The 22,411-nt window shown below is 38.2% G+C and overlaps 2 protein-coding genes across 2 annotated transcripts in view; one reads left to right on the top strand and one right to left on the bottom strand.

Annotated features, from left to right (window-relative positions):
- Positions 1-22,411, bottom strand: part of LOC124257323 (ubiquitin carboxyl-terminal hydrolase MINDY-1-like) — a 39,458-nt gene that overhangs the window by 5,073 nt on the left and 11,974 nt on the right. Inside the window, exon 6 of the mRNA XM_046691358.1 lies at positions 282-475. Coding sequence (XP_046547314.1) covers positions 282-475 — 194 coding nt within the window. The remainder of the gene's footprint in view (positions 1-281; positions 476-22,411) is intronic.
- LOC124257324 lies at positions 7,801-21,162 on the top strand. The gene is made up of 4 exons (XM_046691359.1): positions 7,801-7,950; positions 14,149-14,266; positions 17,585-17,703; positions 19,543-21,162. The coding sequence occupies exons 1-4, from the start codon at positions 7,887-7,889 to the stop codon at positions 19,626-19,628; spliced, it is 387 nt and encodes a 128-aa protein (XP_046547315.1). The 5' UTR covers positions 7,801-7,886; the 3' UTR covers positions 19,629-21,162.

The following is a 22,411-nucleotide window of genomic DNA, read 5'->3' as shown; positions in this document are numbered from 1 at the left end:
CCGAACCGAAGGCCTTGTGCCGCAATATGTACCGTACCATGGTAAGAGCGTACCGTTTCATCCCTACCAACTACATGAGCAACAATCTACACAACTGGGATATGATGACATGTGTCAACCAAGTCAGCGAGCCTGAGGAAATTGTATTAATGGACCACTAGACTTCAGTGATGACATCAACTTTACATCAGAAAGGAAGCAACGATAATACATCATCTGTCTGGCTGCGCAGTGTTTGGAAATCCCTGCATGTTACTATAGAAACAGGAAACACAGCTTACTCTTGGTCAATCTGCTGATCACTGCCAACAGGTACACTGCCCGCGGCGATGTTGCCAACGGGCTCTGGTTTGGTGTATGTGCGGAAGTTGGCATCAACGAAGTGGCAGTCCCCTTCCACGTTGGAGAGTGTCTCCCAGACCACGTTGCTCTCGGTGAGAAAGCCCTGGTCCGTCACCAGCAGGAAAAGCTCATTCTGAAACACAACAGTTGACAGTTGTGAACACAAGTCTACAGCACTGAATGCAAGAGTTTACTGTTCAAAGGAGTGTGTAACCTTACCAGTTATTATCCTCCCGATATAGAATGCAGGCGGGTATAGTCAATGCCTCGTCTGTCCTTCCGTCCATCTGTAATCATTTCTTTGCCAGAGCACTCAAAAAACGTCCTATATTTTTTAATAAAACTTGGCAGATATATCAGCGAGATGCTGAAGTTGTGCCTTTTGCTACTTGCGTTTTTTTGCTATTTTTATTTTTCTTGATTTCCATGGAAACAGTTTTTACTTGGTTTCTGGAGCACAACTTGAAAACGATGAAAGATTTTTCATTCACTCCTAGTACATGTATTAACCAACAGCTGAAGATGGACAGGCAGATAGATGGACAAGGTGCTGACTATATCTCATCGCATTATATACGGGGGATTTAGAGAAACCATAGAACATGAGCATGGTGCTGACAAACCTAGAAAAAAACATCAGGGTAAAGTGGGATTTGAACCCACAATCAAGACATTTTATCACCTAGATCCACTGGTTGACAGGTGCCCTTGTTTATGTTAATCACCAATAATGGCTGGGAGGGTTACGTTAAATGCTGCTTGTAACAGTATGTCATTCATATATCGACTGGTGATTGCCATCACTTCTTGATGTACTTGTGATTAAATTGACAATGTACCCAGTCAAACACATTGTTTTTGTTGAATTACATTGTGTATTGAGAATGTTAAGAAATGAATTCGATTTCGCTGTCATGCATATTATATTAGACTCAGACAAGCAGACCTATTTCAATTTCAAACAATGTTGGGTACATTCTATAGTCAAGATTTGTTAGATAGTGCTAAACAGAATGTTGATATAAAAAAAAAAACTGTTTGGTTTAGTAAAAACCACAGCACCACACCAGTAGACACCATTCAACTCTCCCGGCTGCACAGAATGCAGTGTCTAGAGTACATAACATCAAGTGCAGCTGGACTTTAGAGACGACATTCTGGGACAGCTGTGGAATGACTCAAGTCAGTGTTATGTAACACCTGACCGAATTGTATAGCTAAAGAAACAGATTCATATTTATTCATTATGAAGATGGCAATTTGTAATCAAACACAATTTATAGCAAGACATGGTGAGTTATATTTAACACTGAACATAAAAAAATGTCAGCTTTTATCATAAGAAGACAAAAAATTGATATCTCCTGGTGTGACAATTGCCGGTATGTGTGTTGACATTATCATCTTGAAATCAACATTTCTTTCTTTCATAATGAGTGAGTGAGTGTGTTGGTGTGAGTGAGTGAGTGAGTGAGTGAGGAGTGAGTGAGTGAGTGAGTGAGTGAGTGAGTGAGTATAGTTTTACACCGCTTTTGTCAATATTCCAGCAATATCATGGCAGGGGACATCAGAAATGGGCTTCACATATTGTACCAATGTGAGGAATCGAACCCTGGACTTAGGTCGGATGAGTGAACGCTTTAACAACTAGGCTATCGATTATTACGACAAAGGAAAGCACTAAGAATCTGTGTCCCTACACCAGGACAGACGAAGTGAGAGCATAAACCACACATAAAACACAGGTGTTTAACCAGTACAAATGGCAATGCTTACACTCCTGCAGACTTCAAAGCAGACAAATACTGATATCACAAATGAGCATGTCTTCCATGCCACAACTATTCTGCATATTTCCAAGATGGACAGACCTTTAGCGTGACATTTGAGTGTAGCAGACATGCAGTAGGTCAACAGCGAAATGAAATCTCCCAACACTCTTCCTAGCTGTGCTAACAAAACCCAAACATTCTTTACAAATTTTGAATTTTACCTCGGGTATTCAATATGCTTTGTCTGAAAGTCTGACTTAGATCTTAATTGAGGAACTAATTTGTATTGTCCATAAAAGGTTTTTCCTTTTTCATGGGAGCTCCATAGGTGTTTGATTGTTGTTTGAAGCCAATCTCGGGGATATTGCAGCAACTTGCTGAGAGTCTGTATTTAATTGAGTCTGGACAAGATATTCCAGTGATTGTTACCATGTGATTCCCCAAGTCCTGATGGACTGACATGAATACAAACACAAACTCACATGAAAGCACATGATGAGCTAACATCAATTTTATAGATGAAATATTACCATAGCCAATGCTCTGTACGCTTGTTACATCAGTAGTTTATGTTATATCCACAGCTTGACTGCAATAGCACATCAGTAGTTTGTTATGCTATATCCGTAATATCACTAGTTTGTTATATCCGTGGCTTGTTAAAAAAAGTATCCAACTTCAGTTTGGTATAAACACAGTTTACTGTACTAATAATAAATAATATTCTTCACCTGCATTTTGGTCACATGAATACCAAGCCCATTTATATTGAAAAGGAGCCCAGGGAGACCAGAGATTCTGAACCTGAGGAAATCTAGACTTGCTCTATTTAGGGCTTTAGCACTAGATAGGGGCTTGTCAGCAGGGAAAATAATGTAGTTCAGGGGACTGTGAGACAGACTATAGGTCATTTATTGAGATTAGAGTTATGTATATGGTTAATTCTTTTCAGGGTTCCTTGCATCTTTACTGGATGTTTTATTACATAAATGCTCTTGGGTCTATACATAAGATAACTTCTAATAATATTTGCATTTTACATGAATACCAACTTCTAAATGCCTCCAAAGAACCTTTACCTGACTTTAGGCAACAAGATGTTAACAATTTTGACAAAACCTCAAACCATTCATCTGTTCATGACATATTTTCAAAATGTGTCACATTGACTCCCAAATCATAAGATATTTTTTATATGGACCACTGAACAATTGTCCAGCAAATTAACTATCTACTGAGTTAAAGTCCACATGTAAACAACTGTTGAGGCCTAAATTCCTCAACCTTATGTGAAAACTCCAGGTAATTTGTGAGAAGATCTCTCAATGGTGTTACCTCATGTCTCACAGCAGTATTTATACGCAGATGGCTCCCCGAAACACTGACACATTCACAACATACTTCCTGGGCTAGGTTTATGGGTCTCATGGACAGAAAGATCTGCCGATTTAACAGAATAATGAAACACAGTGGCCACTAAGACCTATCCATATGTTGTGTTTGTCAGTAAATTAACTGGAGATTTGACTTCGTGGGGACAAGATTACTTGGACATTGGAGGTATTCTCTGGAGACAAATTTGTTTGCATAGATATAATGGAAGGTCCTCCTGAGACAATATCTTACATTGATATAGAGACCAATTGGTCAGGGCCGTTTTGGGGGAGTGAAAAAGAACCCCTGCAATCTCTTGAGACAATAGCTTGCGCTGATGTAGTGATCATTACTCTCAAGTATTTTCTGAGAATAAAAACAAGTCATCAATCTTAAAAGATAACATACACTGACATAGTGAAAATGATTCTCAAGAAAGGACGAAAATGTTTTATGCTTTCTACACTCAGAAAATATTGCAATATGTATCATTAGCAAAGGGTATTGAAGTATAGCTGTATGTTGGTAAAATTGTACTGCCCTATTCTAGGATATGCTGAACTTTTGACAATATGGTTCAAGAACTGTGCTAACAACATGTTATTATGTGGTCAGATGAAGTGAAATTGGGCTGAAGACGCTTTCAGAGATTACTGCACTATGTAGTGACATGCATACACGAGTGTTGCTGCTGGATCTTGCCCTGACTGAGTGCAGGCTTTATAGCGCCACCCCCTTGAGACACCATGCTCCAGTGTTTAACATGGATACTTCACTGACACACAGTATACTGACTCTGAGCCAACCAGTCTTACCCCTTTCATGCTGAGTGCCAGGCATCTTTAATATGACACGGACGTGATCGAACCACCAACCTTGACCTCTCTAGGGCCTAGATTTTCGAAGCTCTCTTAGCGCTAACATAGTCGTAAGGTAATGTTAATGTATAGCACGTACGACTATCTTAGCGCTAAGAGAGCTTCGAATATCTAGGCCTAGGTCTCTAAGAAGATGTTCTGTTCACCACAGGGGTTCAAATTTTTTTTAAAAGCTTTAAGAAAGTAACTTGTCCTGACTAATTTTCCACTTGCCCTGATTTTATGACATAATCATGATGATGTAATTATGAAAGAAGAAATCAACATGGTATTTGATGTTAATGTTTACTCGACTATTTATTGAAAAGTGATAAATAGCAAAGAAAGATAACTCTACTTTATCATCATTGCAAAATTTAAAAGCTACATTTTGAGCAGATATGAAATTAAATCCAAGTTTATTTGCAGTTTGAAACCATAAGTACAAATTATCTAGTAGCCCACGGACAAGTAAAATACCATTATTTGATTGCCCGAAATGAAAACTGACTTGTCCCGGGCATCGGGCGATGGGATTTTTGAACCCCTGCACCAGACCATGGAGGTGGTCCATTTAATCACGAAGCTTTACACAAATCCAAGACTCCAACATGTCCTTCACAAATACTATCAATTATTTTCTGACATAACTGACATGTGATCAATGAAAACAAATAATACATTCCATATTAAATGTATGCGTTTCACACAAATTCAAACAAATATGATACTTAGGGGTGAAAAGATCAGAATATGGCAAACACAAAACTGTCTGATCAATAGGATCAAACATGGATAAAACATTTTACCCAACTGTGATTAATTAGCATGTTGATATTCGGGAAATTCTAACAAAACATTAACAGACAACATCCTTTCTTATGCAACTAAGGTGTGTGAAATATTTTCTTAATCTGTTGAAATGTCACTGTTTTCTCGCTCTGTGATTTATTTGATAACCTGAACAATGTTAGTGACTGTTTCTCCATGCAGTTTGAACAAACAAACATCGTGAAAACACTCCTTGCTAATAAACACTGTTCGCAGGATAACAGAGATCATGTACACAATTAGGACCAACTGAAAGACACCATCTTGATGACAAAGCAGGTTTCTAATGTTTTTTATGGAAGCCAAATATCGACAGTCAGTGACAAACTTCAGGGAAGGTGATTAATTTCAATAGTAATGCCGATGGAATTGAAATGTACAAGGGATGTCAATATCAGCTGCAGTTTCCCTTTGATAGACAAGGTGTCACACCTGTCATCACTCTGTGAAGACATGCATATTGACAAGATTAGGACAATGTAATCATGCATATTGTTAAAGAGACAAAATTAATAACACAGGCTATTGTTCTACGGATTGTGGGGAACATTTATGTTTTATCTGGAACAGATTCTGGATGTTGTTACTGAAATGTGTAACAAAAGAGTTATTATTTTATAGTTCTATAAATCTATTTTAGGCCTGATGTAGTGGTGTCATTTATAGAGGTGTCGTGTTCTGTAAGGGAAGTGTCAAATCTGTCACAAATCTGTTCATTAGAAACTGTAGTATGGCAAAACTGACTAAAATGTATAAAGATCAATTATCTCATTATATCATTACTGATTACAGATGAAATTAAACAAAACTTGTATCTGCAGCAAAGAGGGTTTGGGTGATCCTGGACAAGTGAGGCGGGTCAGGCTCAAAATCACCACACAGGGCCCTTGCGTCATTTACACGCAGCCCATACAGCAAATAGGACGTTTCCCAAAGGGGCTCTGCCAAGTCAAACCCAACAAGAACATGGAGACTCCCCAACACTGCAGTCTTCTCCACTATCATGAGTGTCAGAAGGGTTGTGTTACTGACCCGTGTACTCTCCCATTGTCCGTTATGAGATTGGGAGGCACCAAAAATAAGGCACCAAGTGAGTTAGCATGGTTTTACGCCGCTTTTGCCGCTTTTAGCAATATTCCAGCAATATTATGTTGGGGAACACAGGGCTCCAGATAATTTTTCATGATCAGGAGTACGTACTCCTTATTTATTCAATATAGGAGTATTGGAAAACTTAAAGAGTACATTTAGAGTACTGAATGGAAATTAATGGCGTATCAGTAATCACACCACAACATTGCTACTCTTGTGTAAACAGGTCAATGAACAATAAAACAATACTTTTTCAGATAAATACGTCTGTAAATGACCGTACACCATTGCTGTGGTGCGTATCTGCTATGCTTTCTAAACTATTTCCTACCATATCTTGCATATTTTTTATCCGTACATACGCCGATACGACCCTTATCTGGAGCCCTGGGAACACCAGAAATGGGCTTCACACATTGTACGTGAAGACTGACTGACTGAGTTTTGGTTTTATGCCGCTTTTAGCAATATTCCAGCAACATCACGGTGGGGAACACCAGAAATGGGCTTCACACATTGTACCCATGTGAAGAATCGAACAAGGGTCTTCGGCGTGACTAGCGAACGCTTTAACCACTAGGCTACCCCACCGCCCCATAAGACACCAAGAACGACAGGGAGTGACACAACTTGGTACTTGGCATGCAAGTGTGACACTTTGTAAGCTAGGTGTGGATATTGACCATGTTTTTCCTGAATTCATCATCTCTCTCATGGTGATGTAACAAGTAGATTTCATTGTAAGACAAACAATACACAGCTCTTCCATTACTGTTTTGCAGTTTGTTTAATGCCACATTAAGCAATATTTCAGCAATATGTCAACAGACTATATAGATAATCAAGTCTTGTACACACCGATGGGTAATCTGAACCAGAGACATATCGGTATATGATCTGAACCATGATCCACAGCTTCTGGCTACAAAGACATTCTGTCAACCCAGGCACCAAGTCTGACCACCTGATCCATGAAGTCCCTCTTACAATGGAGAGCTACAACCCTATTTCAAGCTGGAACTACTACAGGGTTTCATCACCACAGGGTTTCACCACAGTGAAACCCTTGTAAATGATATATGTACATGCGCAAACCATGACCTGATTAGGAGTATTGTTTCTGACAAATCTCTGTGGTTTAAACAGGCAGATGTTACTCAGCTGCCAAAATGAAGAACACCTTCAAGACAAATAAAGAACTTAAAATGATCCAGGACTGATTATTACACTTCAAATAAAACTTAGACATCTCAATTGTAATGTTTCTTTAAAAACAGAATAATAATTCCCTTAACAAATAATAAATAATTTAAATAAAAAAATATGATGCAATTCGTGCAACCAGGTATCTAGATTTCCTGTTTTCCATGAACAGCTGATAAACAGGGTTGTTTGCCGTTGAGCGTTTGACAAATAATTCCCATGTGTCAGCTGTATGCTAAACTCCACACACACACTATCAAGACTGTGGTCCAGCGGCAAACCCAGCTTAAACTCTCGGCTCATAAGACGTGGTCGGAGAGCGGCCAATTTCAGGTTCAAGGGGATTCCTTGCGAGAGGATTTACGAGGTGCAAATTGGTTTCAAACTTTTCCCGTTGGGAGTGTGGTTGTCAGAGATGGATTACAGGGATGAGATGAGCCACATCTGTGTTGTCCTTGCTCTCAGTTGTCTTATTCAAGGTAAGTAATTAGCATAATTATCAACAGGTGCTAAGAGAAATGGAGTCTGGATTTTTAAAAGAATAGATGTATAGAAGACTTACAACACAAGTATCTAAATTTGTCGATATTAAAGTTGGACGTTTTCCATCCAAGGTAATTCTGTGACATTTTTAGATGAACAGTTCTAGACGTGACCTCAATCGGTTCAATGACCCATAGGAATGACCATAAGTGGTCGATACTGGTGAAGTGAGAATGAAACCTGCTTGAACACCGAACAGGACATACATCAGTGTCAATATTATGTTTCATCTAACTAGACTTCAAAGTCTAACTTCAAATTATTCCAGATTTCAGATATAGTAATTAATGTTACAGTTGGCAGTATTACAGCTATATGACACCATGTCAGTATTGAAGTGTGGATTAGACGAGCCAGTGATTGATATTATGAGTTACACATCACTCATCAGGGTATGATGTCACGCAGCCAACCAAGTCCCGAAGCCAGACCTCCTCATTGGATCAGTCAAAGCTAATGACCAACCAGCCCAAGTGGTTGGGACCTACTCTATCCTAGAATCCTAATGGGTTTACAGACATAACCATCGACCTTAAAAAGTTAAATAAGGCAACATGCAATTGACCAAAATGGGTTAATCCATCTAATTAATATGGATCACACAACTGAACTTTATTTTTCTTTATCGGACAATTGAATATTTGTACATATTAAAAAACTCATTTTCATTCATTTTAAATTTAAAACAAGCAAAAAACCTTAAAATGAGTCCTAGAAATACATGTGTTAGACCTGTCAATGAAAGAGTGAGATGTATTGGTACAGTCCATGCCTTAACAAGTCCTCTGAACAAACACAGTGTCATCAATAGACTAACGCTTAGTCCCTGAAAATATATATTCCCATTGAAAATATATATTTGATAGTAATAAATAAACCCATTTAAATTGAAAAGGAGCCCCAGTAAGTTTGGAGATTCAGGCAACCTGGGACAATCTAGACTTGCTTCATTAGGCATTTAGCATTGCAGGGATGGCTAGGCAGTAGGGAAAATAATGTGTTTCAGGGACTGTGGGACAGACTATGTCACCAAGGACAGGATTAAATTCCAGCTGTAATGTTGGAGAATGAAGGCTCAGGCATCATGTACTCCATACAGTGTCAATGAGTATGAAGTCAAAGGGTCTATGTCAAATCCCCAATATCTGTGGTTCTGAAATGACATTAAAAATATCAAGGACAAAGACAACAAATGAACATGATTATCTAAAACATATCACATGTCAGATTTTCTCAATAGCAGACAGAAGATTTGTTCTTTCCTATTAGGGTCGGTGGGGTAGCCCAGTGGTTATAGCATTTGCTCTTCACGTCGAAGGCCCGGGTTCAATTCCCCACACGGGTACAATGTCTGAAGTCTATTTCTGGTGTCCCCCGCAGTGATATTGCTGGAATATTGCTAAAAGGAGTATTAAACCAAACTCACTCACTTACTCACTCTTTCCTAATCTGAAGACGCTTCAAGAAAAGGGTTTGGGTCAGTACAAGGATGTACCACTGTCCATCTATTTTCACTATCACTGATAGTTTGGGGGATATTTTGCATCCAGTAAATCCCAGGGGTCAGATACTGAATTCAAAATAGCAGCAGGCTGTTCAGCCTGCAAACAGGCAAATGCGCACACTCAGCATTCTCTAAAATCCTAACAAATCATGTAAACATATTAGTATTTACTGAACAAAACACTGCTATTGAAAATCATTTTTAACGACCACTGATTAAACAAGTAAGAATACAACTTATAATCTTTTCCAATACACTCCTGAAGAAAGCATTTGAATTGTACGGAATTTCTAATGCCCAAACTACAACAAACAAACTACTACAACAAACAACATTTAATTGGCACCCTCGTTTATTATTTGGCATCTCAATATTGTCCCTGCAATACGTCCACATACAAACAGAGTGTTTGTAAACATGTGATGTAACAAACTGCACCATCTACATAATCGAGTACAATATTAGCATTGTGTCGAAACTAAACAGTCAAATCTGTGCCGGAAATTGCACTTAGTCTTTAACTAGCAGTCGAGAGGTGAGAATGAATTGATTTTTCTGTCACATAATTAGTCATATTCCTAATTGTGTGATAAAAAGTGCCTTCTGGGTTCTAAACTCTTTGTATGAGGAAGCTAGTGGCACAGTTAAATCCTGACAGCAACACTTCCTGGTTCCAGAATCTCATTAGAAAAATTCATATTCTTTGAACACACAAACATTAATATAAACAGCACGAGTATTTTGAAAAAACGTGAAGGAAAGAAGATTGGAAAAACATGGAAACTAAACTTGTGAATGAGTGTAGTACAGAAATTGAAAGGGGTACTGGTATTATCAATCTAAAAACAACCAAACTTATATTACACCGGACGCATACCTACCTTATTGCATTAAGGGGCTGACCGTAATCCTAAACCAAAACTCTAAACCCCTAAAAATAATCCTAATCAATAAAACAAATTGACCAAGGCTGGGAATAATAGAATATGGTTGAAGGTGTCCGGTGTAATGCATTAAAATACAACTGGTAAATGTTAGTAAAAATTGATTTATCAATTCTAAGCCTCACTTTGAAGGAACCCAAGAATAGTACAATCAAAGCTCTTTCTGTATTTTCTGCTACCAACTGTTTGACAAAACATTTGAATATCGGTAACAGTCATAGGATTATTGGTGCAATGATATAACAATGACTGATGGGCCACCTGACCAATGGGCGGACAGTGTTGTGGATGCTGTATAATGTCACAGAGTCCCCAAAACTACCTGTGTCAGTTCAGCAAATGGTTTCCATGTGACAAGTCAGTAAAATATGCAGGGTCTGTCACCTTTAATAAATGGACAACCTGAAGAATGTGTCATGATCAATTATTGGAAAATGTCAACAACTAAAGACTTCACTTTTCTTCAATTCCTGGTGTGCAAGGCTTAAATCTTATCAATCACTAATCATCACTGGCAAAAAATATTTTCACTTGGAGATGGATGAGAACTGTGTATTTCATCTTTTTTGACCACTAAGATACACCTAAATATATCCTGTGAGTGCCATGTAACACACCTAACAAAAACATCACTGCCATCATCTGACATTATATTGTAAAACACAGAAAAGTTCATTGAGAGACATTTTTAGAAGTTGTAAAGATGAAGGAAAACCAAGTTCTATGGATAGTCAATTTCTTTATTGCAATGGGTGTGACGTTTCGGTGTAGGTACTATCTTGATAACGATGTTCGTACCTACACGTACATCGCACTCTTTGTAATAAAGGAGTTGACTATCCATAGAACTTGGATTTCCTTTACAGAAAGGTTCAGTTTGATTATGACCAGGTTAGAATAGTAAGCATTATTTACTCTAGCTTCGACCCACACAATACATAAATTGTGACACAAAATAGGCATTTTGAGCAAGATGTAATATATTTTGATATATAGAAAATATAGGACCCAATGCATGATTAAGTAACTTCAATAAAACCAATCTGATTTTGAAGTTTGTGTGGTTAAGAAACCTGGACATTTAGCACCAGAACCAAATCTTGTGAAATCAAATCATTAGACAACCATGAGAATATATTCAGCAACTGAACAGCTGATTGATGAAAAAATAGACTTGCTTTCATGTTAACGGATCATGCTTTTGAAATTGTTTTTAATTCTTTAAGAAAAATCCCATATGGCATGGAAGCTGAGTTTGTTCATATCACCTATTTCAGTCTATGGGTTGTTCTGTTTTGGGAGGAATACCAAGTACAATTGCCATTTTGTGTTAAGATTGAGTTCAGCTGAGTTCCTAGTAAGTCAAACTGATGCAAGAATGAATATTTTCATTCATTCTCCCTGAAAAATTTAAACCTCGAGAAAGCGATCATTAGGACAGGATGAGACATTCTGGAGAGAGAATTGATAAGCTTGGACAAATATTATCCTGGTTTTTAAACCCAAGTGGAAGCATGAGACATTCTGGTTTTGTTGGACAAATATTATCCTGGTTTTGTGGAAGCATGAAGGTTTTGTACGAGATTCATGATATTTTCTGACACATTCTGTAAACATTTTATCCTATCCTGTTATCAGAAACTTCCCACAGACACTGCCAAGTTCATAACTATTTTGAAAATGGTGATATTTGGGTGACTTGGGTATTTATGTAATTTTATGGCTATTGCTAAAAAAAATGAGATGTAATCCACTACTTTCCAGGTCTCAGTTCAAAGCAAGATTTGAGACTGCGTAAATATTGCCCAGATGCTGAATCAGCAATATTGAGGTATATCATGACACAGCAAGATAATATTATGTATTCACTGTATGGTACCTGGTGCACTCAGAAAACAAAAAAATGGGTGCTTATATAAACCAATCAATTTGATGATGGGAGAGAACAAACCCAGAACGTCAATGAAACTAAAATGTTTCGCAACATTTCCATTGACATGGATTTAGCAGCAATGTTCTTGCTATTGCAAGTCAGACTGCTTAGTCTGCGTGAATAATAGGCACCACCTTCTTCACACCTGTATGAAATGTGTTTTATACGCAAGAAAATATGAACTGTCATGTCAAATTGTTTTATCTTAGTTGTGGGGTATTATTAATATTACTTAATGGTGTAGATGTTGATCAGGGGGTGCATTCAGAAGGAGGTTGAACTTTATAGCGATGTTTGTCATTAAAGTTAATGAGTGAGTGAGTGGGTATGGTTTTATGCCGCTTTTAGCAATGTTCCAGCAATATCGTGGCGGGGGACACCAGAAATGGGATTCATACATTGTCCCCATGTGGGGAATCGAACCAAGGTCTTCGGCGTGACGAGAGAACGCTTTAACCATTAACCATTAGGCTACCCCACTGCCCTGAAAGTTTATGAATGGGGATCTGGTGGACAAAATGAATGACGTGACTGATTGTGTGTCCCAGTGATTCACCCTTGCAACAAAAGATTGCCCCTGCCCAGTTCCACTAATTAAAAGGTGGCCATTTTGTACATTTTGTACTTTGAACACTGATGACTGACTCACAAAATCCTAAAACGTTAACAGATGTTTTTTGTCATTAAAATGCTGAAAAGACAATGAGTAAAACCAAAATAATGGTTTCAGGGTTCAAATGTACAGTCATCATTTTCAGCTTCGTCAAGACAACAATCATTTTCTCATCAATTATATCATCACGAGTTGATAAAGTTACAAATATCCGAGGCTTGCCGAGGAACAATTCCAGTAAATGAGAAATCATCAAAATCACTCTTCATTAATTTTCAATGACAAATGTACATCTCTGAACATTGACAAATTAGACTTGCAGTGCAGCGAGCATACATAGCACTTGACGTCATCAGGTACATGGAACATAGCATTGTCAGTCAAAATCTACTGTCAAACGATATCTCCTAGGAGATATCGTTTGATCTCACAGAAGCGATATCTCCTGTGGAACACAGTTTTGGATGATAAATGAGAAATCCATTTGTCTTTGACAAAGTGTACAACTTTAACCTTGGAACATAAGTCCTTGCAGGAATTAAATATTGCAGGTTGTACTGCAATACCAGGGACTTATATAAGTGTCTTTGGCAGGCAAATCGTGAACAAATGTTTCTGTATTTGATTAAGAGTCTTTTTCTCCCAGTCAGACATATCATGGAATATAAGACTGTGAGTGACTTCAGTTTTTCGCTGCTTTTAGCAATATTCCAGCAATATCACGGTGGGGGACTCCAGAAATGGGCTTTAAACATTGTACCCATTTGGGGAATCGAACCCGGGTCTTCGATGAGATGAGTGAATGCTTTAACCACTAGGCTACCCCACTGCCCCAAATATAATACTGTATTTAATGTAGTAACGTTGAAGTAATTGTATGAGCTTCTTTCCTTTCCTAGGTCCTGAAATACACATCAACTTTACATAACTTACACAAGTTACATCTTTAACAATATGAACTTAATTTCTTTTACAGACACTTGCTGCAGAGTCAGGGCCAAATATTTGCCTGTGAGCAGGTGGAGATAAATCAGTGTATACACCCCCGCTATTCTGTACACATGTAATACGTGTTGTCGATGTGGTAAGGTTTACACAACCTCACACTGCTGATCCTGATGTTGACCTTGGTGCTTACAGTAGTGACCAGCTGCGAGATGCAGACCGTGCTGACCGCTTTGGAGGAATGTCGACATGAGAGGGAGGAGCTTAACAGTATCGCTACACGGCATGACAGCAACCATACCCATATATGCTCGTAAGTTGGTTTGACTTCAGGAGTCAGCAATATTCCAGCCATGATGGGAACAGGGTTTTACACAGTCTTTTAAAAATGGGAGTCATGGTGACTCACAATATTTATTTTGGGGAGTTATTTTCAATATTTGGGAGTCATGAAAAGTTTAATATTTCTTTGTGTTAATCATTCTCAGTATGTAACTGTGTATGTCACACCACCAAGTGAAACTACAGCATTGTTCAGTTCAAACAGCCAGGATTACTGTCTCCTCTGAGTTCTCTGGAACAATCTGACAATATCATTTTTGTGCTTATCAAATCGATTTTATTGAATTGAGTTGTGAGGGTCACCCATAAAACTTGCGTCAAGCTTGACTTGTATGATAATATTTTGAGAGTCGTTTACAAAATTGTTGCGTCGAATACGAAGGAATCACGCGTCATGTAAAACCCTGTGGGAAATCTACATAGTCCTGTCTGGCCAGACAATCCAGTGATCAGTATTCCGAGCAACAATCCTAGTCAATGGTTATGGATGCTGCACCATCAGCTGAGTCAGCTGACCAACTGATCCATAACCATGGGGTAGCCTAGTGGTTAAAGCATTCGCTTGTCACGCCGAAGACCCGGGTTCGAATCCCCACATGGGTACATTGTGTGAAGCGCATTTCTGGTGTCCCCCGCCGTGATGTTGCTGGAATATTGCTAAAAGCAGCGTAAAACCAAACTCACTCACTCATAAGTCACCTCTCTTGACCAGTACAGGTTGCTGGGGAATCAGTTCTAACATGGAACTATGCTTCTCTAGTGAACACATTTACTACATTAGGCTTTGAACAAGTGGCTAGTCAACAGTGCTAGCGAAAAAGATTGATGATCAGAAATATTGTTGATGGGCAGAATTATAATTAGTATCTCAACAAACCATTGATGAAATTGTTCACACACATCACACAAAGTTAGGTGTATATTCGTGGGCTGCTTTTAAACTATATTGAGAACAATGTTGAACGTAATATATACATAAACGTGTCGTCAATCACAAGGGAAATATGTTTTCACTCTTTTTCAATTTCTGCTCAAAGTTAATCCTCTGATATTAATCCATATCTGATCGATATTAAGTCAACAAATAATGATCTATTTGCCTATATCGATAGCAACCCTTCAAATGTTGTTATTGGATACTACTTTGACCCAAGAGTTACCAAAGGGAAATATCTATATATGAGCTTGTGATTGGTCTTTGATTGCTATGTCAGACACATTCCAGAGTTTGAACATCGGCCTAGACACTGTGATCACTGGTCAATACTGACCAAAGCTAACTTCTCTCTACCGATGCTATAGAAACAGTGGAAGTTGGATGGCTCATAGACACTGCTTTATCTAATATTGGGGGATTCTGTGTTTGCAGAATTACCTTTGCCTGAGGAGCTATGACGTTTTGTTGATCGGAATTTGTCTTTTTGTCTGATTAACATTCATTCAACTAACTCGAGAGGGATGCGAACATAGTAAGACACTGATCGGCATATGGAGGCTGGTTTTGCTGGGGCCTTGAAGCATTTTATATTAGGGATTTCGGGGGAAAGTAGAAATGGGGCTTCAAGCTTCAAAACTGTGGTTTTAGAGAAATGTAAAAAAATGGAATACAGTACACTTCCACAAGTCATGTAAGATTGTTCATACTCAGAGGCTGTTAGTTAAAGAGAGACTTGGAGTTGTGTTAGGACGGCAAAAAAATTTGACAGGGTATTATATTTATTAAATATTTACAAACAGAAATTAATTTTAACAAATACTAAATCATGAAGTAGTGGTATTCACTGATAAAAACATGGATGTTCACTGTTTTGTGCATCTGTCTTTAACATGCAGGATTTGACATCCGGTAAATCTCTGCAATTTTGTTTAGATAACTTTGAGGACATACTGGGGACCTATTCTTCCCCCAAATCCCCCCAGGGTCAATTTTCAACAGTTTTTATCATTTCTAAACATGTGCCTTGTTTGGAGAATCATGTTTGTAAACAGATATCAAATGACTGGCTTGTATTATATCTTTAAATGTTTTAAAATACTGCTTTAGAATTTGTTGAAGTGTGTTGTGGATTTATTGCCCAAATCACGTTTTCCTCAACATTCCTAAACTCAGACATGCACATGCTTTGTTCAGACGTCATCACAGACTATTATATCATAAAAACCTATGTCTCTCTCAGCGTACCAGGTAACAACTCCCTCAGACAACATCAAGCATAATGGATTACTCTGCCTGAAAAGAACATTCTTTGTGAAAATATCTTGCTTACAGAGACATGAAGAGTTCTGCCTTTGGGACCAAACAATGAACACAATGACAGAATTTTTACTTGCCTCAATAAGGGGTGATTAAGTATTTATTTCATGACGATTTCTCAGTTTTCAAAACGTGCAACACAGAACAGGTTAGATTGAATTAAATAGCCTAGTCTTTTGATGTGTTGAACAAGCTTATTTTCACATAAGCAAGACAAAAATTGGTTTACTTGACATGAAGTTGATGTAGACAGTGTGTAAAAATAACATTGGTAAAAAAATTCCTAATTTGAAGATTTTCTTCTGAAGTTATGATGCAACTTAACATACTTTTAAAGTAAGCGAGTAAGTACGGTTTTACGCCGCTTTTAGCAATATTCCAGCAATATCAAGGCAGGGACACCAGAAATGGGCTTTGCAAACTGTACCCATGTGGGGAATCGAACCCGGGTCTTCAGCGAGACGAGCAGATGCTTTAACCATTTGGTTAACCCCACTGCCCCATACTTTTAGAGACGGGAGGGTTGGTGTGTGTGGAATCGGATGAGACAGGATGAGATGTGAAGAGAGTGTGGAGTAAAAGGAAAAGGTCAATTCCAAGTGTACACTCTACTGACATGTTGCAGGCGACACAAAAGTTTCAAGAATGTCACGATTGAACAAGTTACATTCCAGTCACCCGCAGACAATCCCTCAAGGAACGATCATAAAACGTGTCAATCAGCACCTGAAAAAAAGGTCTCCACCTGATGTTGACTCAAGATTATTGGAAAAAACAATCCACATTTTTCTTTCTCGGTAAACTGTAGCATAGCCTATGTGTAATGTTCATGTGAACTTTGGCCCCATCAGCAGTTGCAGTGCAGACGTAGTGCGTTCTAAAACAATATTGGTGTGAAGAGGCATTGTTTGGATTAGTGGTCTGGCTGGTGGAATTATTACGAGTCCTTTATTCAATATTTGCTTGTGAGTTACAACCAAGATGTGCGAAGCTCGATTCTCGGGGACAAATATTTGAGTTTATTTTTCTGTTCAGTGTGTTCGAGGCGTTCTCGCAGTGTATGGACCCAAGGGTAGGGGAGTGTCAAGGGGAATCGACGGAAGCATATCGCAGACAGAAGGAGTATTACACTGGACAGAGTTTCAACTGCACAGGTGAGACTTGACAATATATCACCTGGGAGAGTGATAGTGTACCACCACTTTTAACAATATCTTTACAGACTGGCATGTCATTAATATCATTGTGCATCATCTTGATGTCGAAGGAAAGTCCCAAGTGATGCAGGTCTTAGACAGTTACAACATAGTGAAACCTAGGGATACAGACTTGGTGTGACAAACATAGCAACCTAATCGGTCAAATCTGGGATTTAAATAAGTTATCATAAGTATCTGGCACTAGGACTGGCTATAAAATCAATAATCAGAAATATTGATAGAAAAAATGATTATCGATATGAAAAGTTTGTTATTGAAAATATCATACATTCAATTTTGTGATGTTTGGTAATAGAGTCAGGTAGCTGTGTGGACAACATAACAGTATGTTTGGTAATAGAGTGGGGTAGCTGTGTCGACAACATAACAGTTTGTTTGGTAATAGAGTCAGGTAGCTGTGTGGACAACATAACAGTATGTTTGGTGATAGAGTCAGGTAGCTGTGTGGACAACATAACAGTATGTTTGGTAATAGAGTCAGGTAGCTGTGTGGACAACATAACAGTATGTTTGGTGATAGAGTCAGGTAGCTGTGTCGACAACATAACAGTATGTTTGGTAATAGAGTCAGGTAGCTGTGTGGACAACATAACAGTATGTTTGGTAATAGAGTCAGGTAGCTGTGTGGACAACATAACAGTATGTTTGGTAATAGAGTCAAGTAGCTGTGTGCGACAACATAACAGTATGTTTGGTAATAGAGTCAGGTAGCTGTGTGGACAACATAACAGTATGTTTGGTAATAGAGTCAGGTAGCTGTGTGGACAACATAACAGTATGTTTGGTAATAGAGTCAGGTAGCTGTGTGGACAACATAACAGTATGTTTGGTAATAGAGTGAGGTAGCTGTGTGGACAACATAACAGTATGTTTGGTGATAGAGTCAGGTAGCTGTGTGGACAACATAACAGTATGTTTGGTGATAGAGTCAGGTAGCTGTGTGGACAACATAACAGTATGTTTGGTGATAGAGTCAGGTAGCTGTGTGGACAACATAACAGTATGTTTGGTAATAGAGTCAGGTAGCTGTGTGGACAACATAACAGTATGTTTGGTAATAGAGTCAGGTAGCTGTGTGGACAACATAACAGTATGTTTGGTGATAGAGTCAGGTAGCTGGTAGACAACATAGTCGACAACATAACAGTATGTTTGGTAATAGAGTCAGGTAGCTGTGTGGACAACATAACAGTATGTTTGGTGATAGAGTCAGGTAGCTGTGTGGACAACATAACAGTTTGTTTGGTAATAGAGTCAGGTAGTGTCGACAACATAACAGTATGTTTGGTAATAGAGTCAGGTAGCTGTGTGGACAACATAACAGTATGTTTGGTAATAGAGTCAGGTAGCTGTGTGGACAACATAACAGTATGTTTGGTAATAGAGTGAGGTAGCTGTGTGGACAACATAACAGTATGTTTGGTAATAGAGTCAGGTAGCTGTGTGGACAACATAACAGTATGTTTGGTAATAGAGTCAGGTAGCTTTGTCATTTGCGGGACATCTGGCTTTTTTTAAAAGACATGTCTTTTAAAGAAAACACAACGAATTGAAAAAGATCCAAGACAATGTTACATGTGGAGAATATGTATAATTGGCAAATTGAGCTGGTAACTGATGAAATACACAGTCTGAGCAGAATACAACACAAATGATGCTAGCACATGCTGTCCATCATTAAGATGGTATCGTGTAGGTATGTAGTAAACCACGATATCTACAGTTCTCCCTGACATGTTATCAAAGTGTTATCCCATGGCTCTGGTGTTTCAGTGTTATCAGCAGCGCCGACCATCCAAGTATCTCCCATGGTTCTGATGTTGCCGTTACTGACAGCCACAGTCTACAGCTTCCTGTGACCGTGTCAACCTCAACAGATGCTATAAAACAGATACACCGTGAGATACTGTAACAGATACACCATGAGATACTGTAACAGATACACCTACAGATATAGAAACAGATACAGAAAACTATACACGAAGAGATGAAGTAACACAGACAACCTAAGAGATGTAGAAACTAATAAACCAGAGATACACAGATGATGTAATTCCAATACACCAACAGATAAACCAAGAGATGCAGTAACAGATAAAACAATAGATACAGTAACAGATGAAATAACAGATGTTGTAACTCAGATACATGTATAGATACACTATGAGATGCAGTAACAGACACACTAAGACAAACCAAGAGATGCAGTAACAGATAAAACAATAGATACAGTAACAGATGAAATAACAGATGTTGTAACTCAGATACATGTATAGATACACTATGAGATGCAGTAACAGACACACTAAGATAAACCAAGAGATGTAATAACAGATAAAACAACAGATACAGTAACAGATGAAATAACAGATGTTGTAACTCAGATACACGTATAGATACACTATGAGATGCAGTAACAGACACACTAAGATAAACCAAGAGATGCAGTAACAGATATACCAACAGATGTTGTTATAGAATCAGTAACAGATACACCACCAATTGCAAAGACAAAATAATCTCACAACATGTAGCATGTGACCCTCCAAGGACAAATGGACTCTCAAAAGACACAGGAATTGACCTCAACAGATGCATTAACACAGACACACTAAGAGATGAAGTAACAGACACACCAGGAGATGCTGTAACAGATAGCAACAGGGAGAGACCCTCAAAATATGTCTTTTCACAACACAGGAACAAAGGACAAATGACTGACAAGATACAGAGAGTGACCTTTCTGTGACAAAGGGACTAACTCAAGATATGTGTGTGACATCTGTGCCTGCAATATGGATGTCACTGTAGATACCTGGCTGCTAGAAGGAGGTTCAGTGCGGCATGACACCAGAAATAGCAGTAGTTGTAGAAGTTCTCATAGTAGAAGTAGCAGTAGTAGCAGAAGTGGTAGTGGCAGAATTAGATCCTTATCAAATTCACACAAAGTCTGAATGTCACAAGTTTTCCTTCAATTTTGATATACAATTATGAAAATCTATAATCTACTCAGTACTTATTGATCACATGCACTCAGTTTCACATGTTTCTTATGTCATTAACTGTTAATACATTTTACAAATATGCAGCATTGTTGCTGTCTTCAACCACTGGTACAAACAAGCTCACAGTTAACACTGCAGTATTTCCTGTGCAATATATGCCATAGCCTTGTTGACAACTAATCCATATGATGCATCAACAAAAGGCATAGGTAGGTTTCACAGAAGGTTCATGCACTGATTTGGGCCCACAGTGCAAATGTGGGCCAAGAGCATTGTACATATTCATGGTGAATGAATGTTTAAGTTACAATCAAACACTGTTTTTAATTTTGATAAGTTGAACTTCAAGTGAAAATTTGTCTTTGCTTGTTCCTTAACTTGTCATCATTTCCTGCATCACAACAGCGTTTGGCTTTATTTGAATAGTTCCTCTTCTTTTCCAGCCAATGATTTATACAATATGTACAATTTCTTCTCCACATTTCCCAAACATTAAATATGACACTGCGTGACACGGCAGATTATAAAATAATAACAAGTGCAAAGTTTGAGTACTAACAGTCTTCTTATTTTACAGTAGCATATTCAAACAGTAGTTTAACAGAAATATATACCTGCACAAAGTGTAAATATCTCTTAACTCCTGTCTTGTACATTTTACAAAACAAATAAAATAATATATGAATAAAGAATGTGTTATTATGTTTATTGGAGTGATGGTTTAATTCATACTGAATTATCCATAATGCAACATATTTACTGGCCTCAAGAGTGAGTGAGTGAGTTAGTGAGTGAGTGGCACAGTGTTTCAGTTATATCATGGAATGTCAGCTTGATGAATTTAGAAAGTTGTGAGTGATGCAGCTCCTTGACGTTTACAACTTGGTATGGAGCTGACAAAACTGGAGATGTGGACCCACAATTATAGGGTCCTGGCACATGTAAGGGACAACTCAGCAAAGCAAACTGTAGCACCAACAATACTGGACAACATGTGCCACAAAGACCCCTTGTGAATTATCAGGTGCACTAAATGAAGATTTTGATATGCTTGTCAGAAGTCTTGTGCTCAACGCTCTAATGTATAACATTGCGAAAACAACAGCACAGCCTTCGTAATCCATCTGCACTTATCCCAGTAGAAGCTCAAGTTAATTGCAGGATCCACACCTTAAAGTAACACAGCTACAATAACCATCTTTTCTGACCTTATCCGACTTTATCCAGGTATATTAACTAGTGGTGTTCCGATTGATTGAAACAATCTAAGATCGGTAGCAGTGACCTAACAACCAAGCAATCGATCACATTTTCTCATAATCAAACACAAACGATTTTGGAACTACTGTTTTCCTGTTTGAAATACTTGAGGATGGAACATATCTTAGAAGTTGTCAGGGCCTGAAAATGTTTTTAATTCTTAGAAAACTCACTTTACTGACTGAATAGTCATGACTGAATATTTTTTGAAGACTCCAGGAAGTTTATGTTCATGATATATCAGTCATCACTTTAAAGTAGCAAGTTGCATCATGTTATACTTATCTGCAATAACAACCTGAATAGGAAAATCTGAAAAACGCTGCCAACCAATTTTATTTCAATGATTGTTTCTTAGTAATGAGCCAATCATCAAT

This window comes from Haliotis rubra, unplaced genomic scaffold (genome assembly GCF_003918875.1).
Source record: "Haliotis rubra isolate DU_JTF1 unplaced genomic scaffold, ASM391887v1 Scf658, whole genome shotgun sequence".
Taxonomy (NCBI): Eukaryota; Metazoa; Mollusca; class Gastropoda; order Lepetellida; family Haliotidae; genus Haliotis; species Haliotis rubra.
Note: the sequence above shows the minus strand (reverse complement) of the source record. Positions and strands in the feature narration are given on the sequence as shown.